General features: G+C 33.7%; 1 protein-coding gene across 1 annotated transcript in view; it reads left to right on the forward strand.

The window, feature by feature from the left end:
- The window catches only part of Mipol1 (mirror-image polydactyly 1), a 178,962-nt gene that overhangs the window by 144,567 nt on the left and 18,316 nt on the right, over nt 1-16,079 (forward strand). The window contains exon 9 of the mRNA XM_051195882.1: nt 2,042-2,272. Within this exon, the coding sequence (XP_051051839.1) occupies nt 2,042-2,272 (231 nt within the window). The remainder of the gene's footprint in view (nt 1-2,041; nt 2,273-16,079) is intronic.

The following is a 16,079-nucleotide window of genomic DNA, read 5'->3' on the forward strand; positions in this document are numbered from 1 at the left end:
AAAAGGGCTGGGAAAAAATGCTGTATCACCACATCCAAATACTGAACAATGCACAGCTATTATAAGAACATCATCTGGACAACTGCAGGTGACTACACTGGATCTGTACAAGAATGGGTGATGGCCACTCACTTTCTGATTCACAGAGATGGGGAGAGGTTGCCTTTAGTTGTGTGCTCACAAGTGACTCCACCAGGTGGCCCTGATTAAACTAAGTAGGTCAGGAAACAAAACCAAATTCAAAGCCTTGCATCCAGGAAAGAGACAGGTAGGAGAAAGTGAGGTTGATACAGGTAGGGAGAAAGTCACCGGAATATATTACATTCATGTGTGAAATTTTCAAAGACCTAACTACTAAAACCCATTTGGAAAGGCTGAAGGTTGAAGTACAAAGGCCAGATAATGAAGTGCTTAGTAGTTGTGGCAAGCACAAAGGAGTTTTCAACCTCGGGTTTGGGGTCCAGGGAGGCTGTGGGTTCAAATGCAGGCTCTGCTAAGAGGATGGGATTGGTTAAATTATCTTCCTCTCTTTGTTTCAATGTCTTCATTCATAAAACAAAGACAGTATATGAGGTTATTCACAAAGGTTGTTTGCAGGTTTAGTGAGTTAAGATACACAATTTGCTATTTTTAGAGATTTATTTTTCAGAGCACATGCGATGCCTTTGCAGGATATAGTGGTATCTATCACTTTTAAAAGAGCACTGTAGTTGCCGCTTCTGCTTAACAACATTGATGGAAGGTGGGTGTTTGTGAAACAATTTGAATGGGCAATTTGGATGAGCAGCTTTTTTGAGTTATGCTGTAAAGGGTCCAATCACATATCCATTTGCACATCACTCTAATTTTACACGGAACAACCAGTTGACCAGAGTTTAGCAACAGTCTCTACTGTTAGGGATGAATTTAAATCCTGAAATGATTTTTTATGATATGTCAACTGTGTGTTTTTCTACGTGATACCTACCCCACAGCCAGGAGACTATAAAGGGTTTATCTGTAACTTGTAAAGAAGAAATTTTTAATCACTTTAATTTCATCTGAATAATTTTACATGAAGCATCAGACCCTTGTTAGGCCAGTACTGAAGTTCTCTATCTAGCTTTTTGCAGCTTTAAGAATTATATTGCTTTCATTCATATTATCAACTTGTGTCATATAGCTCAGTGGTTGTACTTCCAACACTTCGGTCGACATTTCCTTTGTATGCATATACTGGAATGATTTTATTTAATAAAAAAGAACATCTCCTATGTGGATTTTAAATTTCCCTTATTAAATATTTATATTTTCAAAATGTCTTTATTTAATTGAGTGAGGTGCTTGGTGCCATTTCAAAATAACCTCAGGTGGTGGGTGTAATGACATATCAAAGATCTGACCTTTAGCATTTTAGCATTCTATTTGTCTGCATTTTCTCCTGCATTCATTTAGTCTTAATTTATATGCTCTTTCTCCATATCACATAATGAGTAGATGTATTTATCATAAGACTCATTAACCATAAAAATATATATCTGATTACATGTCATCTGGTTGGTAGTTTTACCTTCATTCATATTTCCACTTTGAGTCTATATAAGGCTGGTGGGTGTTTGCACAAGCCTCATTCATTCTCATTAAGTGCTTCCATAGGTCCTGGATCTCCAAAAATGCTGTCCATTCTCTCCTCGCATCTTTGCAGTCAGCTTATTATACTTTTTATTTACCTAGAGATACTTTATTTTCTAGTTCTGAGCTATTCCTTTAAAAGAAAATTGAATGTAATATTTACACTGATATAATTAAATTAAACATTTTACAGCATCTTTCTGTGTGCTTTGATAGCACAGATAATCAGATGTCTGCATAGCTTTTGGCCTAGCAACAGAGTTACAGAACAATGATCAATTATAATAAAATTTTATAAGGACCTATTTACATTTTCCCACTTAAATATTTCTATATTGATTTTTAGAAGTGGGAATTCTAAATGAAGACTTTTTATTAAACAAATAATTAAACTGTCAACCTACATATTTATATTTTTATTTTTTCTCAGTTTACACAAATCATTATCTCAAGAAGAAAACTTGAAAGATCAGTTTAACCATGCCCTTAGTATCTATGAAGAAGCCTTAAAAAACAGAGACAACGTTGTTTCCATCACTCAACAGCAGAACGAAGAACTGGCCACTCAACTTGAGCAGGCTCTGACTCAGCAAGCAAACATGGAATTACAGCTTCAGTGTGCTGTAGAGGTCTCCCAAGCAGCCAATGAAAAGGTTCAAAAGTAAGTAAATAAAAGCATGAAACATTAAAAAAAAAAAAAGCAAAACAAACTTCCCTTGTAAACTAAACAATACCTAGTTTTTATTCATAGTACTTACTAATATTTTAAGGAAAGAGTAAACAAAATGAAATTTTTTGGCTACATATCACATCTGTATTGATATCAAAAAGTTATTTTCTTGGGACTTATCGTTGCTAAAATATTTGGGATAAATTGTACATAATAAATGACCTTAGTCAATTCATGGAGAGTGTGGTGCTGGAATTATCACACACTCCACACTGAAAGGCAATGTTATTTGCAAAGACAGTCATGTTACTACCAGCTGTACTCACGAGCTTCACTGTCATGTTTCTGGAGTTGAGATCTTCTAGGACCTTGTTCACTGAGGCCTCTATCTGTACTGAACCCAGTACAGAGAAATTAATTTTCTCATGTTATTCTTTAGAAGTATTTCAGAGTGCATAATTATATTTGTTTATTTTGATGATTCTTTGAATTTTTATTAAAATTTAAACAAAGCTGCATAATCATCTAGTCCTTATAACAGTGCACAGAATGTTAACACTTTCCCAAGCAAAGACATCTGTTATTAATTTATGGAGCTTGAATATTGTAACAGCATTTTCCAAGGAAGCTTTCTGGACTAGGGCTTGTCGACCCATCCTTTTGTATAGTAAACAGTATCACATCATCATTCACAAATTTAATCACATTTTGTTGCCAACACAGTTTGTTTCCTTCATCTTGTTTTCAACATTAAGTCATATGCACAAGGATTGTTATTTCCTTTTACTTCCTAGTTGAAATAAGTCATTTCAACCATTTCTTTAGCATTTCTACTATGGTATTTAAATTGATAACCCAAGCTCAGATGAATCTGGGCAAAGCCGTTTTGAAATGGTTTAGGGGTTGCACACTTTAATCTTTACTACCAGTATATCTTGAAGCTTTTAACTAAACCCTGCACATCATCTGTTTAAAGATTAGATTCAAATTCAGTCAGACACTATATATCTAGTTATTCTCAATGTGCATTAACAAGCTGAGAATGTGGTGATATATATTTTATTGTAAATCACAATCAGTAACTTAGACATCATGATGTGGTTAACCTCTGTTTGTACAGGCTACAAAGAATTATAAATTTTAAAAAATTTAATATGTAAGCACTCCATTGCTATATGACTAAATTCCCCAAAACAGTGGTTCCTTGAGATCAGTTAGGTTGCCAAAACAATGTTATAAATGTCAATTTAAAAAAACTTCACTAACATATTTTAAAAGAAGTTTTTTTTTAGTGCCAGAGATTGGAAAAATCATTATTATCTGATAATGCATTAAGTTGGTAGTTTTTTGAACAAACTTATGTCATCTTTATTCCACACATTTAACCTCAAACAAACAAAGCTTTTTTGATGGAATGCTACCAATCTGGGGATCATTTTAAGTACAAAATGACACTTATAAGAGCTAAAAGTTGAATTGCTTCTCAGATCTTTTACTCTGATTTCCAACAAGACCCATTTGAAGTATTATCAGGATTTCTTTTACATATTCTGTTTATTTTCTACAAATTAGGCAGTATGTATCCTCATCATACTTACATGAACATCAGTCTGTGCATTCTAGAGAATTTTAGGAGGATTATCTCCTGAAAGAACTATGGAAGATGGACTTAGTATGCTCTATACAGTCTAGTTTTTCACTGAGGTAAATTCTTTGAAAATATATAGATACTTTATGCAATATGAAATTTGAATGAAAGAAGTCTCTTTTTCCTTCACAACCACATTTCTTGAATAGATGATCAGTAATCATCTTTCACATTTTCACTGCCTATATATTCCTTTGCTGTTCATTATATTGTTGGCAACTGGCTGAAACTATTCTCCTTGAGATTAAAAGTAATTTCCTAATTCCAAAGCCCATGGTGCATATTAACCATATTGTTATTATACAACTGATATATAACCATGATAAAATAAAGATGTAGATTTATGATTAACAGTATAACATAGCAATTTTGAAACAGGCTTTGGATTAAAACTGCTTAGGTATGTACTTGGAGTTTATTTTGAAACTTCATTCTAATATTCACAGTGACATATCTTCCTTAGCAATGTTATAGGAACTAGATGAAATAATACATGCAAACCTGTGAAACAATACACATTGCATATTCTCTCCTCTTGTTATCTCCCTCTCTACTACACTGTCTATCTCATTCCTCAGAAGGGCTCTGCCTTTACAAGACTAAATGCCTTTGCAAATGTTGATCTCTCTACTTAGAGCCCTTTGCCTTCCCTGCCAGCCTCCTGAAGAACATTGCACATCCTTTGAGAGTCAGTACAGCATTGAGCATAGAAAAAAATGGGCTTGGTGTTAAATCAAATAGTTCTGGATTTCAATCCCTGCTTTCCTGCTAATTGCCTAGGAGATTTGAGACACATTCCTAGATCAGGCTAGACAATAATACTGGCTTCACAGATTTTCTTCTTGTAAAGAGTAAATTGTATTATATAAATACCTAATGTAGTGTCAGAACTATTAAAAATATTCTGAAACATCATATTATTAATAACATCATATCTTCAATATAGTAAAACCAATTCAACTGTATCTTCTCTACAACAGTGTCATTATCTCCCTAGAAATAAAATTTCTTTTTTTTTTGTTGAAAGGGCACAAAAATCATATTTGAATAGAAATAAAATTTCTATTCTCTGTGCTACCATAATATTTGAGGTTCCTTTTAAATATATTAGATTATCTTTCAGTCTGCAATATGTCCGATTATAGTTTTTGAGCTGTATATTTATGTGATTATGTGCCTTTCCTAGTAGACTATATATTGCTTGGTCATGTAAGTTCTTGGGTGTATAAGTCCTAAAACTACATAATTCATCTTACCTAGTAAGTATCAAATGAATGTTGGGAAGCTTGTGTTTAAAACCTTAGAAATGTATAAATACTGACATGTATATGATCATATAATATTATTTTAGGATTTACTAAGAGTAGTATGTACTACATTTACAAATACAGCCAATTCTTAGAATATTTGTAGTATTTAAACTCTTCTTATCTTTAATACTATACCATTCTTTCTGACGGTATTTGGACAGGGGTTATATAACTCCATTTTCATTTCCTGATTCTTCTCTTCCTGTTTCTACTCCACATTGTGTGTGGAGGCAGGGGGATATACTTGCTTTAAACCTAAATGATGGTTTATTTGAAGACTGTATCTATGAAATTCACCAGAATCACATCTATTTCTATAACTTAAGCCATGGCCACCTACTCAGATAACTTCCAGATGTATGTCAGTGCTCACCTCCCGCATGAGCTCCATCTCATATCCCCAGGATGCTGTCCCCTCTCCTGGCTTTCTGTTTCAGTTTATACACTTCAGCAGATTCAGCATTGTCCCTGTTCTTTCTGTTTATACCCTGTGCATTCCTTTTGGCACTAGTTTCTATTACTGCCTATATGTCTCCTGATTCTCTCCATCCCACATTGACTAGTTACACATTACTTCAACTCCTCATCATTCCTTGATCCAGACCATGGCAAAATCATGTCAATAATCATAAAACTAGCCTTCTTCCTTGAGTACTCTCAAGTTTGTCTTCCTTTCTGCTATCACAGTGAAGTACTCTAAAACACAAATAAGATAATATTATTTCAGGGAGTATCCTAGAGACAGGAGAGAAGTCCTAATCCTTACTGCAATTGACTTGACAGATTTAGATGCCCTCCTGGGGGGCATCACCTCACATGTGGAGGGGGGATAGAAGGGGAGGGTGGTCAGAGGGCATGTGAGGCTGGGAAAGAGGGAAAGGGGAGGGAGGGAGGGAGAAAAAGAGGGAGGTAGGGACTGAAGGGAACTGGGATCGATATGTAAAATAAAATAAAAATTTTTAAAAAAGATAATATTATTTCCCTACTAAGAACTTCTCAGATATGTTTCACTCCCTACAAGTGAAGACAACTTAGCATGACATCTGATGCTAAATGTAGGCCTTCCCTCGTTACTCTAATACCATTTCCTCCTGTGACAGGTGGTTTTAAGCTTTTTCTTTCAGGCTGAAGAGATGCCTCAGTGGTTAAGAACATTTCTACCTGCAGAGGAACCTTGGTTTGTTTCTCAACACACACAGCAGCAACTTTCAACCACTTGTAATTCTAGTCCCAAGAGACCCAACACCCTCTTCTGACATCTGCTGCACCAAGCACATACATGGTGAATAGACACTCATACATGCAAAACACTCAACACACATAAAATAAATCTTAAAAGACTTTTTTTCTGTTTCATCATTTCTTCATTCTTAATCTGTGCCTCTGTTAACTGCCTCCATTAGTCATTTCAGTGTTATAATAATTTTGAATCCAGTATGCAGACTGGATGAATGCAACATAGTGATTTAGCCTTTGTAATTGGTAAGTGGTGCAGAGAGGTGGTGGGTGGACGTATAGGGAACTTCGCAGCTAGTTAAGAAACTCTGTGATCAAAAGATCTGCTAATAGTTTTTCTAAGGCCACCTCTGATCTCTATTTACTAAAGAGAAAAGAGACATATCATTCCAGAAGATTCTTCTATGGTCATAAGGATTTGAGACTCAGTGATGCTGTATACAACATTTTATTTTCTATCTATAGACATATACCTCTCGTGACCCAAAGCAAAATTTCAAAAGATTTAAAAGGAAAAAACAACTTTGCTCTACTTAGGCTGCCTAAGCTTTATGTACTTAGAGTCATGACAGTCATGATTATAAGGTGAAACAATCGCTCAAAAATCTGAATTTTTACATCCAAATAATTTTTGTCATAGATAATCTGTTCTGCAAGCCAGTTTTACAGCAATATGATTCAAATTCCCACAGGGACTGTAAATATGTGATAAATCAATTAGACAAATGGATGTAAGAATATTTTTTAAACATTCAAACTTATTTTCAAGAAAAGTTAGCTCTTCAGAAGTTTCTGTTCATCTTTTCAAAAAAAAAAGAGAGAATCAATTGCTTAAAATATACATGATTTCTTCTTTTATATTTTATAGGGTTATCAAAATATCAAAGATTAGGGTAAGATATTTCAGTTGATAGATTTTTAAAGTTGTCTTTGAAAAACAGAATACAGTCTTTTTTGAGAGATATTGACAGGAAAAAGAAAACATGCAAAGCTAACAAAGTCTTTCCTGCCCCCTAGCCAAATACTGGTTTCTATGAAGAAGTTGATGTTACAAAGGAATTGTGAATTCTCAGCCTGGTTTCCCTGCTGATGAGTAAGAGCTGTATGCAGTTCCCTTCAAAGTGTCAGGGGAGTCACCATAGTGTCACACAAGGGTTCTTAGCATAGAGCAAACATGCTTTCCACAAACTCGGCTCTTAATCTGTTTGCAGGTTGAATTATAAAGCGGGGTGGATGGCTCTGGTGCTGGGAAGGGGAGCTGAGCATTTCCACAGTTTCTTGATTTAAAACAAAAACAGAAAAGCCTAGTAGTTTCATCAGAAGACTTCTCTACATGTTTTCATTTTGCTACTTGCTCCACAGTCTGGATTTGACCACAAGGAAAAATAGTTATGTAAAAATATTCTTAAGTAACTTAATGTGAAAAGTCTCTGAGAACATTATTTTAATTCCATGGTCTCTTCAACACAGTGTTTCCTTGTCAACTTTATTTGTGATAATTTTTGTTGTGAATTCTTATTAGGGATGTTCTAATTTGAAGGCAGCATTAGCCATATATTAATATCAGGAATGCTCATGAATTAAACCAAAGAATACATTTTATATATTCTCAGCTTATCATACATTGCAAATTGATATTTAAAATAATATTTAAAGTTGCCTTTGAAGCAGTAGCACTGATAATAGACCAGAAGATGTTACTCTTGAAGTAGCTCTTCAAATGTGTTTAGTGTTTGAGATTTGGAACTTTTCTGGAAAGATACATCGCTCAGCAATACTCTTTTAGATCAGCCAGCACCTTCTAAGTGTATCTTTTCGTTTCAACTTTACTGTCATTTGCATGTGGAAAATAGGCTCAGATGACTCCTAAGTCACTGTGACATGCTGAAGAGCATCCAAATACACTATCTCTAGTCTTAGACACATGGACTGGCTTTGTACATTGTAAGATTCTGCATTTGTGAGGTGTGAGTCTGTTTTTAAATTACCTGAGTACATATTTAACTGACCAAACATATCAATCTTGTTCTCTGTAAAACAAGTATATGTTTTATTAATATTACCAATTCCAATATATATTTATCTACTGAGCACCTTTCTTGCTAGAATACCTAAAGTAAGTTTCTTTAGATCTACTTTCATTGTATGTAGAAATATATACAGTTCTCTACAGTTTAATTGTATTCATTTATTATTTTTTTTGAACTAAAGAATTTGTGCCACAGCCTAGCCTTTGGGGAATTCCTGACTTTAACATGAAGAAGAAACATAATTTTGATTCTCTGGCTTATTAGTCCAGTGGAATAGAAAGTAAGAAAGGAGCTCACTGAACCCAATACTCTGTACTGTCCTGCCTGTGACAGACCCTTAATAGTTAGCCCTCAGCAAGAGTGAAACCAGGAGGGAATGCACTGCTTCTGACATTTGATCTGCTTCTTCATTTCAGAAGCTGTAGTCCAGTAGTATGCACAATGTCTATTAGAATTGAGCTAATATGCATTTCTGCATGTTAAAATAGATAAACATGTTCCAGGAAAGCACAATAGAAAGGAATAAAAGAAAAAAGATCAAAAGACAGAAAGATGAGAGATCCGCACATGCATGCATTTGTGTTTTTTTTTTCTTTTTTTTTTTTTCATTAATCCTAGTACCACAGTGATTTAAAAAGCCAGAGACAAGACTTGTCACCTAGAGAAACTCAGAATCTACTTAAATAATCATGTACATTTTGACTAGAAACTGATAGGCTGAAAAATAGAACAGCAGTTTTTATACCTAGGATCAAATGTGACTTTTTGCATTAACATGTACATGTGAATGTAAGTTCTACCTTGCATCATTTTCTTTAATTCTGTTCTTAAATGCAATCAAAACCCTTCTACTGTTTAACTTTAAATGGGGTGCATTGCTCCTGTGTATTTCTATAAAATTAAAAATCTTTCTTGAGCATGGATTAATACCTGATAGAAATAATATGCATAAAGTGTTTTAAATTTTCTAGAAACATGTTGCTTAATAAAATTAATCACTGGCAAAGGGGAGCTGAAGCTGTAGAAATTTGATTTTAATTTTTCACCATTCCTGTTTGAATTTGAATGGTGCCATATTATATTTAATATGCTTGGTATAATGGATCATTATACTTGGATTTGTTATAACTCTCAGAACTCCTCCTTTGCTGGCTTTGCTTTAAACACATAATTGGGATATTCTGTACGTTAGTAGTATAGAGAGTGCATAAAATTTCACATAAGTCAAAAGTTTAATTTCTCTACAATAAAGCATCATTGAAAATCTGATATACGTAAACAATCATTTAAAATTTCCACATGAACTCAGTTGAACCCACAGGTAAGTTTCAATTTCATTCAAATTCTACCATTCTGTAGTTAACTATACTGCTTCCTTTTGGAACGAAAATTTTCCCAATAAACCTATAGAAAGAAAAAGGTCTTTGCTTGCTTGCTTCAGTGTAACTTAGATGGTGAAGTCATGGACACATTATATAACTAACCTTCATTCTTGATCCTTTATGTTCAAAAAGAAAAAAGTCTCTAATGGCAATGTATAGAATGCCAGCTGAATTTTGTTGTTGTTTTTTTCCCCTTATTTACATTGCTGAATATTCTTGACCATTAAGTCATTTCTCCAGCCCCAATTGTTATATATTCTTAAACTCAACAGAGGACATATTTTTCAACTGTTCTTAAGTAAGTTATAATGAAGAAATTTTAACTTGCTTTATCAGATGTTCTTGTATAAAAGCTGACTAGAAATAAAATTTTAAGATTCAAAGAATAACACAGTAAATGATATTTTTGAACTTAATGATTTTCATTTTTTGGTAGTTACACAAACGAGGAATAGTTCATAAAACATTGTGATGTTTTACTTTTTTCCTTTGAAGTATCCTGAAGTTATGCATATGCATATGTGATTTCTCTTTATATTATCATTTATAAGATATATAAGAATAACAGATAATATTCAATATTTTCAAACATCTTCCTTAAGCTAATCTGCTAAACTGAGTTACATGTTTTCACATTCTCTTTCCAAGTTCTCCACTCCTGACTCCCAGAGGGCCTAATCTTTCCCAGAGTGATGGGAGAGGCGGAGTTCAAGAACAAGAATGAATCTCTGTATAATCACACCACAATGTGAGGTGACCCTAAGACAGAGAACTGACCAGATACACATATGGGTTTTAGGAAGACTTTCTGGTGCTCTTTTTTAACACAGCTGTGAGAAGAATGTGGCTGAGACCCAATAGTCATTCTTGAGTAGAACTGGCAAAGGAAACCATGAGGAGAAGAGAATTTAACACTTGGGCGTAAGAGAGTACGGCTTCATTGATGCGATCTGAGGGGAATGCCTAATGACTGCAAGAATCAAACTTGGCAATGAAAACACAAAGCTCTTTTCATTGATTCAAAGGCAGACTCTAAAGCTGCAGATGGTTACCTCCAGCCGTGGCTATTCAGCATGCGGTTTTATAAAATGGCACTTTGGTGAATACTAATAGATCAAAACAAAGATTTAATATCGTAAAGATGTGCTGTTAAGTTTTAAATGAGTATACAGGTCAGTGTCTGAAAAAAGAATAAGAAAAGTACCTATTACATGTGGGTCGAATGTCTTTATTTTTCAAGTTCAAAAATAAATGTCATTTTAACATACAGATTGTACTTCGTGTTGAATAGTTTACATTATGAAAATGAGACAAAACTGGGGCTTATATTTATGCTCACTGATCTCATGACTTCCATTTGGGCACCCAATTTACAATGCTGACTAATATAATCTGTTAATAATTTTATGAAGCTCATTTGATAGGTAGGTATGCTGCCATTTGACCGGGATGAACCAGTATTATTAAATCAGTAAGTCAAACATTTTGTACATGAATAGAACTTTGCCTTACCTTTTCAGGGAATATAAAAAGAGATGTTTATTACTTAAGAAACCTTAAAATGCTGACCCAGTTTTGAAATTATAGTTTTGTTTGTTTTCATTTGACATTATAAAATTTAGAAATTGAACATCTTATGTAATAAAGAATAATCTATCATATTTAACTTGTTAGTTGCATTTATATAATAGAGTGTCACTTTAAATTAAAATATGACCTATTTTGGTCAGGGGTAACTTCATTAGTAGATTTGGATAATCTATAAAGTTCTCAAAGTGAAACCAAACAATTGAAGATGCATATAAAATAAGCTGAAAATATAAATCTAACAGTAATATTTTTCTTGCTTCTTCAATTTGTGAATTAGACATAACTGTCTATATTACTAAATACTTTATGTAGCAAATCATAGGAATACATGATAAATTAGACATGGTAGTTAAAGGGCATGCGGCTTCCTATCTAATAGAAGCATTAGTGGACTGGCAGGACCCTGGCTTGCTGACTCAGTTGTTTCCTCTCAGTGTTCTCTGGAAAAGGGAAAGAGTGTGTTGTTTTCTGCACTTCAAAGCATAACTATAAGGATCAGATATTCATATTCACAGAAATTTAATGATGAAAATTGTGCTCTGTAAGTATAAGCCATTGAATGCCTTCAACCATGATATAGATGTTAAATTTCAAAATTATACTTACACCTTTGAATCCAAAATAATAACAAAATAATATGTCTTATCCTTTTGAAAAAGAGACTGTTTTTAAGCATAAATCTTGGAAACTGAAAGTATAAAGTTATGTGCATATATGAATACATATATATACACACATATATACATATATATAAAATATTAATTACTTGTGGGAATGAAAAGTGGTAAAACAGAACCTCAAAGAAGAGGATTTAGCAGTGGATAACATGTACACTTGTCCTTTGAGGAAAATTAATTCTGGGGCTTTATCATGAATATATAACTCCATAAATATGAAATAACTCAAAAATTGCCACCATTAGTAGCAAGTGCAAACGACCCAAATAGTGGAGTAGCTAAATAAACTATGATATATTCTCATAGGAGAATACAGTTCACTATTAAAAGAATAAACAGGATGTCTGTAAACTGAGCTTGAGTAGTTTCCAGAACATATTGCTAACTTAAAAAAATAAATTACTTATACTTCAATAATGGGAACAGGAGGGACAACCAGAAACAATGAAAATGTTGCCTCTAGTTTTAATGTCAGAACTGTATCGGTGTTGTGAATACTCAGAAACTAAATCACATTTGTAAGAAAAAAAGAGTCAAACCTAAAAATAAATTGAAATAGTAATATATGTAACAATAATATCAAACTAATAAGATCCTTGAAAGAGAAAATAATTTGCTGAAGTACTTTTTACTCTTAATTTTTTATTGTTTTGCATGGCTATATACTGAGGATGGGCACACATGCCATAGCATACATGTAGAGATTAGAGAACAACTTTGTGGCTTCTCTTTCGTTCCACCTTTATGTGGGTTTTGGGTGTCAAACTCAGGTTTACCCAGCAAATACCTTTCCCCTCTGAGTCATCACACTGGTCCTGCAGAACTTATGGTCATCATGCTCTGCATAGCCTTGGGTATATATCATAAGATCCAAAGGAAATGAAAAAAATAAATTTTACAGTCTTATTCATAGTTGATATTGACATTTTGAAACAACTTTTTTATGTTTTGGATTGGTCAAGTAGGCATAAATAATATTATTAGGTAGCAAGAAAACAAATGGCATTAAGAAAAAGATACTTCAACGTTGAATTTGATCTAGAACTATCAATAAGAACTCACGATTTAAAATATTTTTCTAAGCACTATAGACTAAGATCCTTACAACTATATATGTATGTAGCCCATATTTTAGTTTCTTATAATGATTTCCCAGTTAAAAAAAAAAACTGACACCATAACTGAGTCAATGAAAGTATGAGGTGAATGCGATTATCATTTGTACTTGAAGTCAAAGAATGCTTTGCTTCGTTTATATTGAGAGGGACACAATCTTGACAGATATGGAACAATTTTTGATTTTGGAGAAGGAACTTTAGTTATAGGATGTTGAACTCTTACATCTTACAGCCTACAAAGACACTAAGAAAACAAAGATGGTTACGAAAAGGGAAAATCCTTTTGTACAGACAAACATCAGTCATTAGTTGGAGGTAGGGTGCAGAATTAGAAAAGTATCCATCGGGTAACCTTTAGTACAATTATTTAAGTAAAGACAATCTGTAAGCCAGGCGATTAGTGAGGAGTTACTCTGGAGTGTGTTAGCACAGGACTGCAGTCCCAGTATTTGGAATGCTGAGAAAGGAGCACATAGTGAGACCCTGATCCAAACAAATAAAGCAAGTGGAAATTTAGAATATTAAGTATCTTTGAAAATAATTAGGGATTTTTCTTAAAATGTACTATGAAAACATTTGTGACTCAAGTATTCTATGTGGCTTGGGTTTTGCTTGGGATTATTTGTATGATTTTTTATGATGCTGGGGGTGGAAACTATATGCTCAGATATGAAGTGCTGTACCATTGAGCTATCCATAGAGCTTACCTCCTCCACTTTCTTCAAAATTAGTCTCTCAAAGATGCTCACTACAATGTAAAGTTTTCCCTTGGAAACTATCAATATTAGAGTATCCAGGCATGCCTAAGCTACAGCTACAGGCGACATGCAGCTTCATTAGGTTTGTGTGTCTGTAAATACAGCTCTGACACAAAATCATGAACTTCATTTAAACACTAGGAGGGATAATTAACAACATTTTTGGTGACTTTACTGTGTGTTACTTGAATGTGAATATTGTAGATGATAATATCATTTTTTGCAAAGTTGAATGCTTAGACATATCTACAAGGTAAAATTTTAGTGTTTATTATGGAAGTTCAAATTAATTTTGATTTTTAAAATTTTATTAAAATGTCTTGTCTAAGATGAGGTCACTGCCTCAATCGTTTCAGCGTCATTCTAGCCCTCAGAAGTTCTAGCCCTATAGAAGATGAAACAGCACAGCTGTTGGGGGAAATAGACCTAGTTCATCTTTATTCATAAAAATAAGAATAAGCAGTAACTTAACTTACTGAGGTATCCTACCAAACTGTGATTTCTAGTGAATGTGTTGCATGTTATTAAATGCAGTGGAACAGGTCTGATGGAGCAGTGGTTCTTCACAAACTTTACAATTTGACAAGACTTTCTAACACGTGCTGTACAGAAAACTTACTACTATCTACATTCTGGTTGGTACCTGTACTGATCTCATCTTTTAGACTCTCTATAAATCAGACAACATATATATCAATACAAGGATCCTAATTGCATTCTAGACCCTAAATGTTCAATTTGAGGATGTATGGTTTTATGAATCAAAGTTAAATCCGGCAGAGAAAATGTCTGTCACCATGCCAGCTTAATAAGTTGAATATTACTTTACTTTGTAGGCCTGTGGCTTAGTCTGAAATTTGAAGTTGCATTGATATATTATCTCTACTAGTCTCCCAAAGGATGTTGCTAGTCTTTTGAATTAAACTTGAATAAGGTTGATTTGTATTCCCTGTTAATCAAAATTTGAAATGTTGACATTAGAAAATTTCATTCAGTGCTAATTATATATGACTTTTATGAAAGTTAGGAAGGAAAGAATCCTACATTTTAAAGTTTGGTATCAGTCTAAAGCCCTCTGAAAACAATGGTGAGGAGCTTAATAAGCTATCTTAATAAGATACCTTAATAAAACTAACCAGTTGCTCCAGCTTGCTGCATTTCACTTGACAGTATGAAAATCAGTGTTTTGCCTCCTCCATCATTAATTGAAACTTTTCTGGCTTTAAAATGATCAAAAACCTTAGCAGTATTTCACCAACATTCCTCAGCCATTCTAACTCCTGAATCTCTCTAATAACAGTATATGAATCTCTAGGTAGTATTTCAAACACCCCTTTTGCCTCAGCATATGGAAAGAAGTTAATTTACATTGGTTGCTTTATAGCATTTTAGATACAGTTGCTAAAATTTACTAGATCTATGATGTTGCATTTAGGTAAGTAAGCAAAGCTAAATTGTTGGATTTTACAGCAGTATATTGTTTGGCTTAGCACAGAAATAAGCAAGACAGAAGAAAGCTTAGTTGTGCTGTGAAGAGCTGCTTCTGGTGCTTGGGTTCTTAAAATTTGACTGTTTATTTATTTATTTATTTTCTCATAGAACTTGCTTTCTCATCCACAAACGGTATATGTATTGGGTGACTATTTTTGTTTTTATATGAATTGCCTGTTGATGACATTTTCACATTTTTCTGTTGAACTGGAAATCAATTCTTACTGATTTATTAGAATTTATTTATCAGTAAATAAATTCATTATATACCTATAGGCATTTTCCTTTTGAATATTTTGAATAATGTATACATGTATATTGGGGAGAGTGTATACACATTGAGTACACGTGCCCACAAAGGCCAAAGAGAGCATCAAATCTCTTGGAGATGGAATTATAGTCACTTATGAGCCACCCTACCTGGTTGCAGGGAATAGAACTTGGGTCCTCTACCAGAACTGTTTGCACCTTTTAATTGCTGACTGATCTCTCCAGCCCACCCTTTGTTGTTGTTGGTGGTGGTGGTGGTGGTGGAGTATATATGTTTAACACAGTTAC

This window comes from Phodopus roborovskii, unplaced genomic scaffold, assembly GCF_943737965.1.
Source record: "Phodopus roborovskii unplaced genomic scaffold, PHOROB, whole genome shotgun sequence".
Taxonomy (NCBI): domain Eukaryota; kingdom Metazoa; phylum Chordata; class Mammalia; order Rodentia; family Cricetidae; genus Phodopus; species Phodopus roborovskii.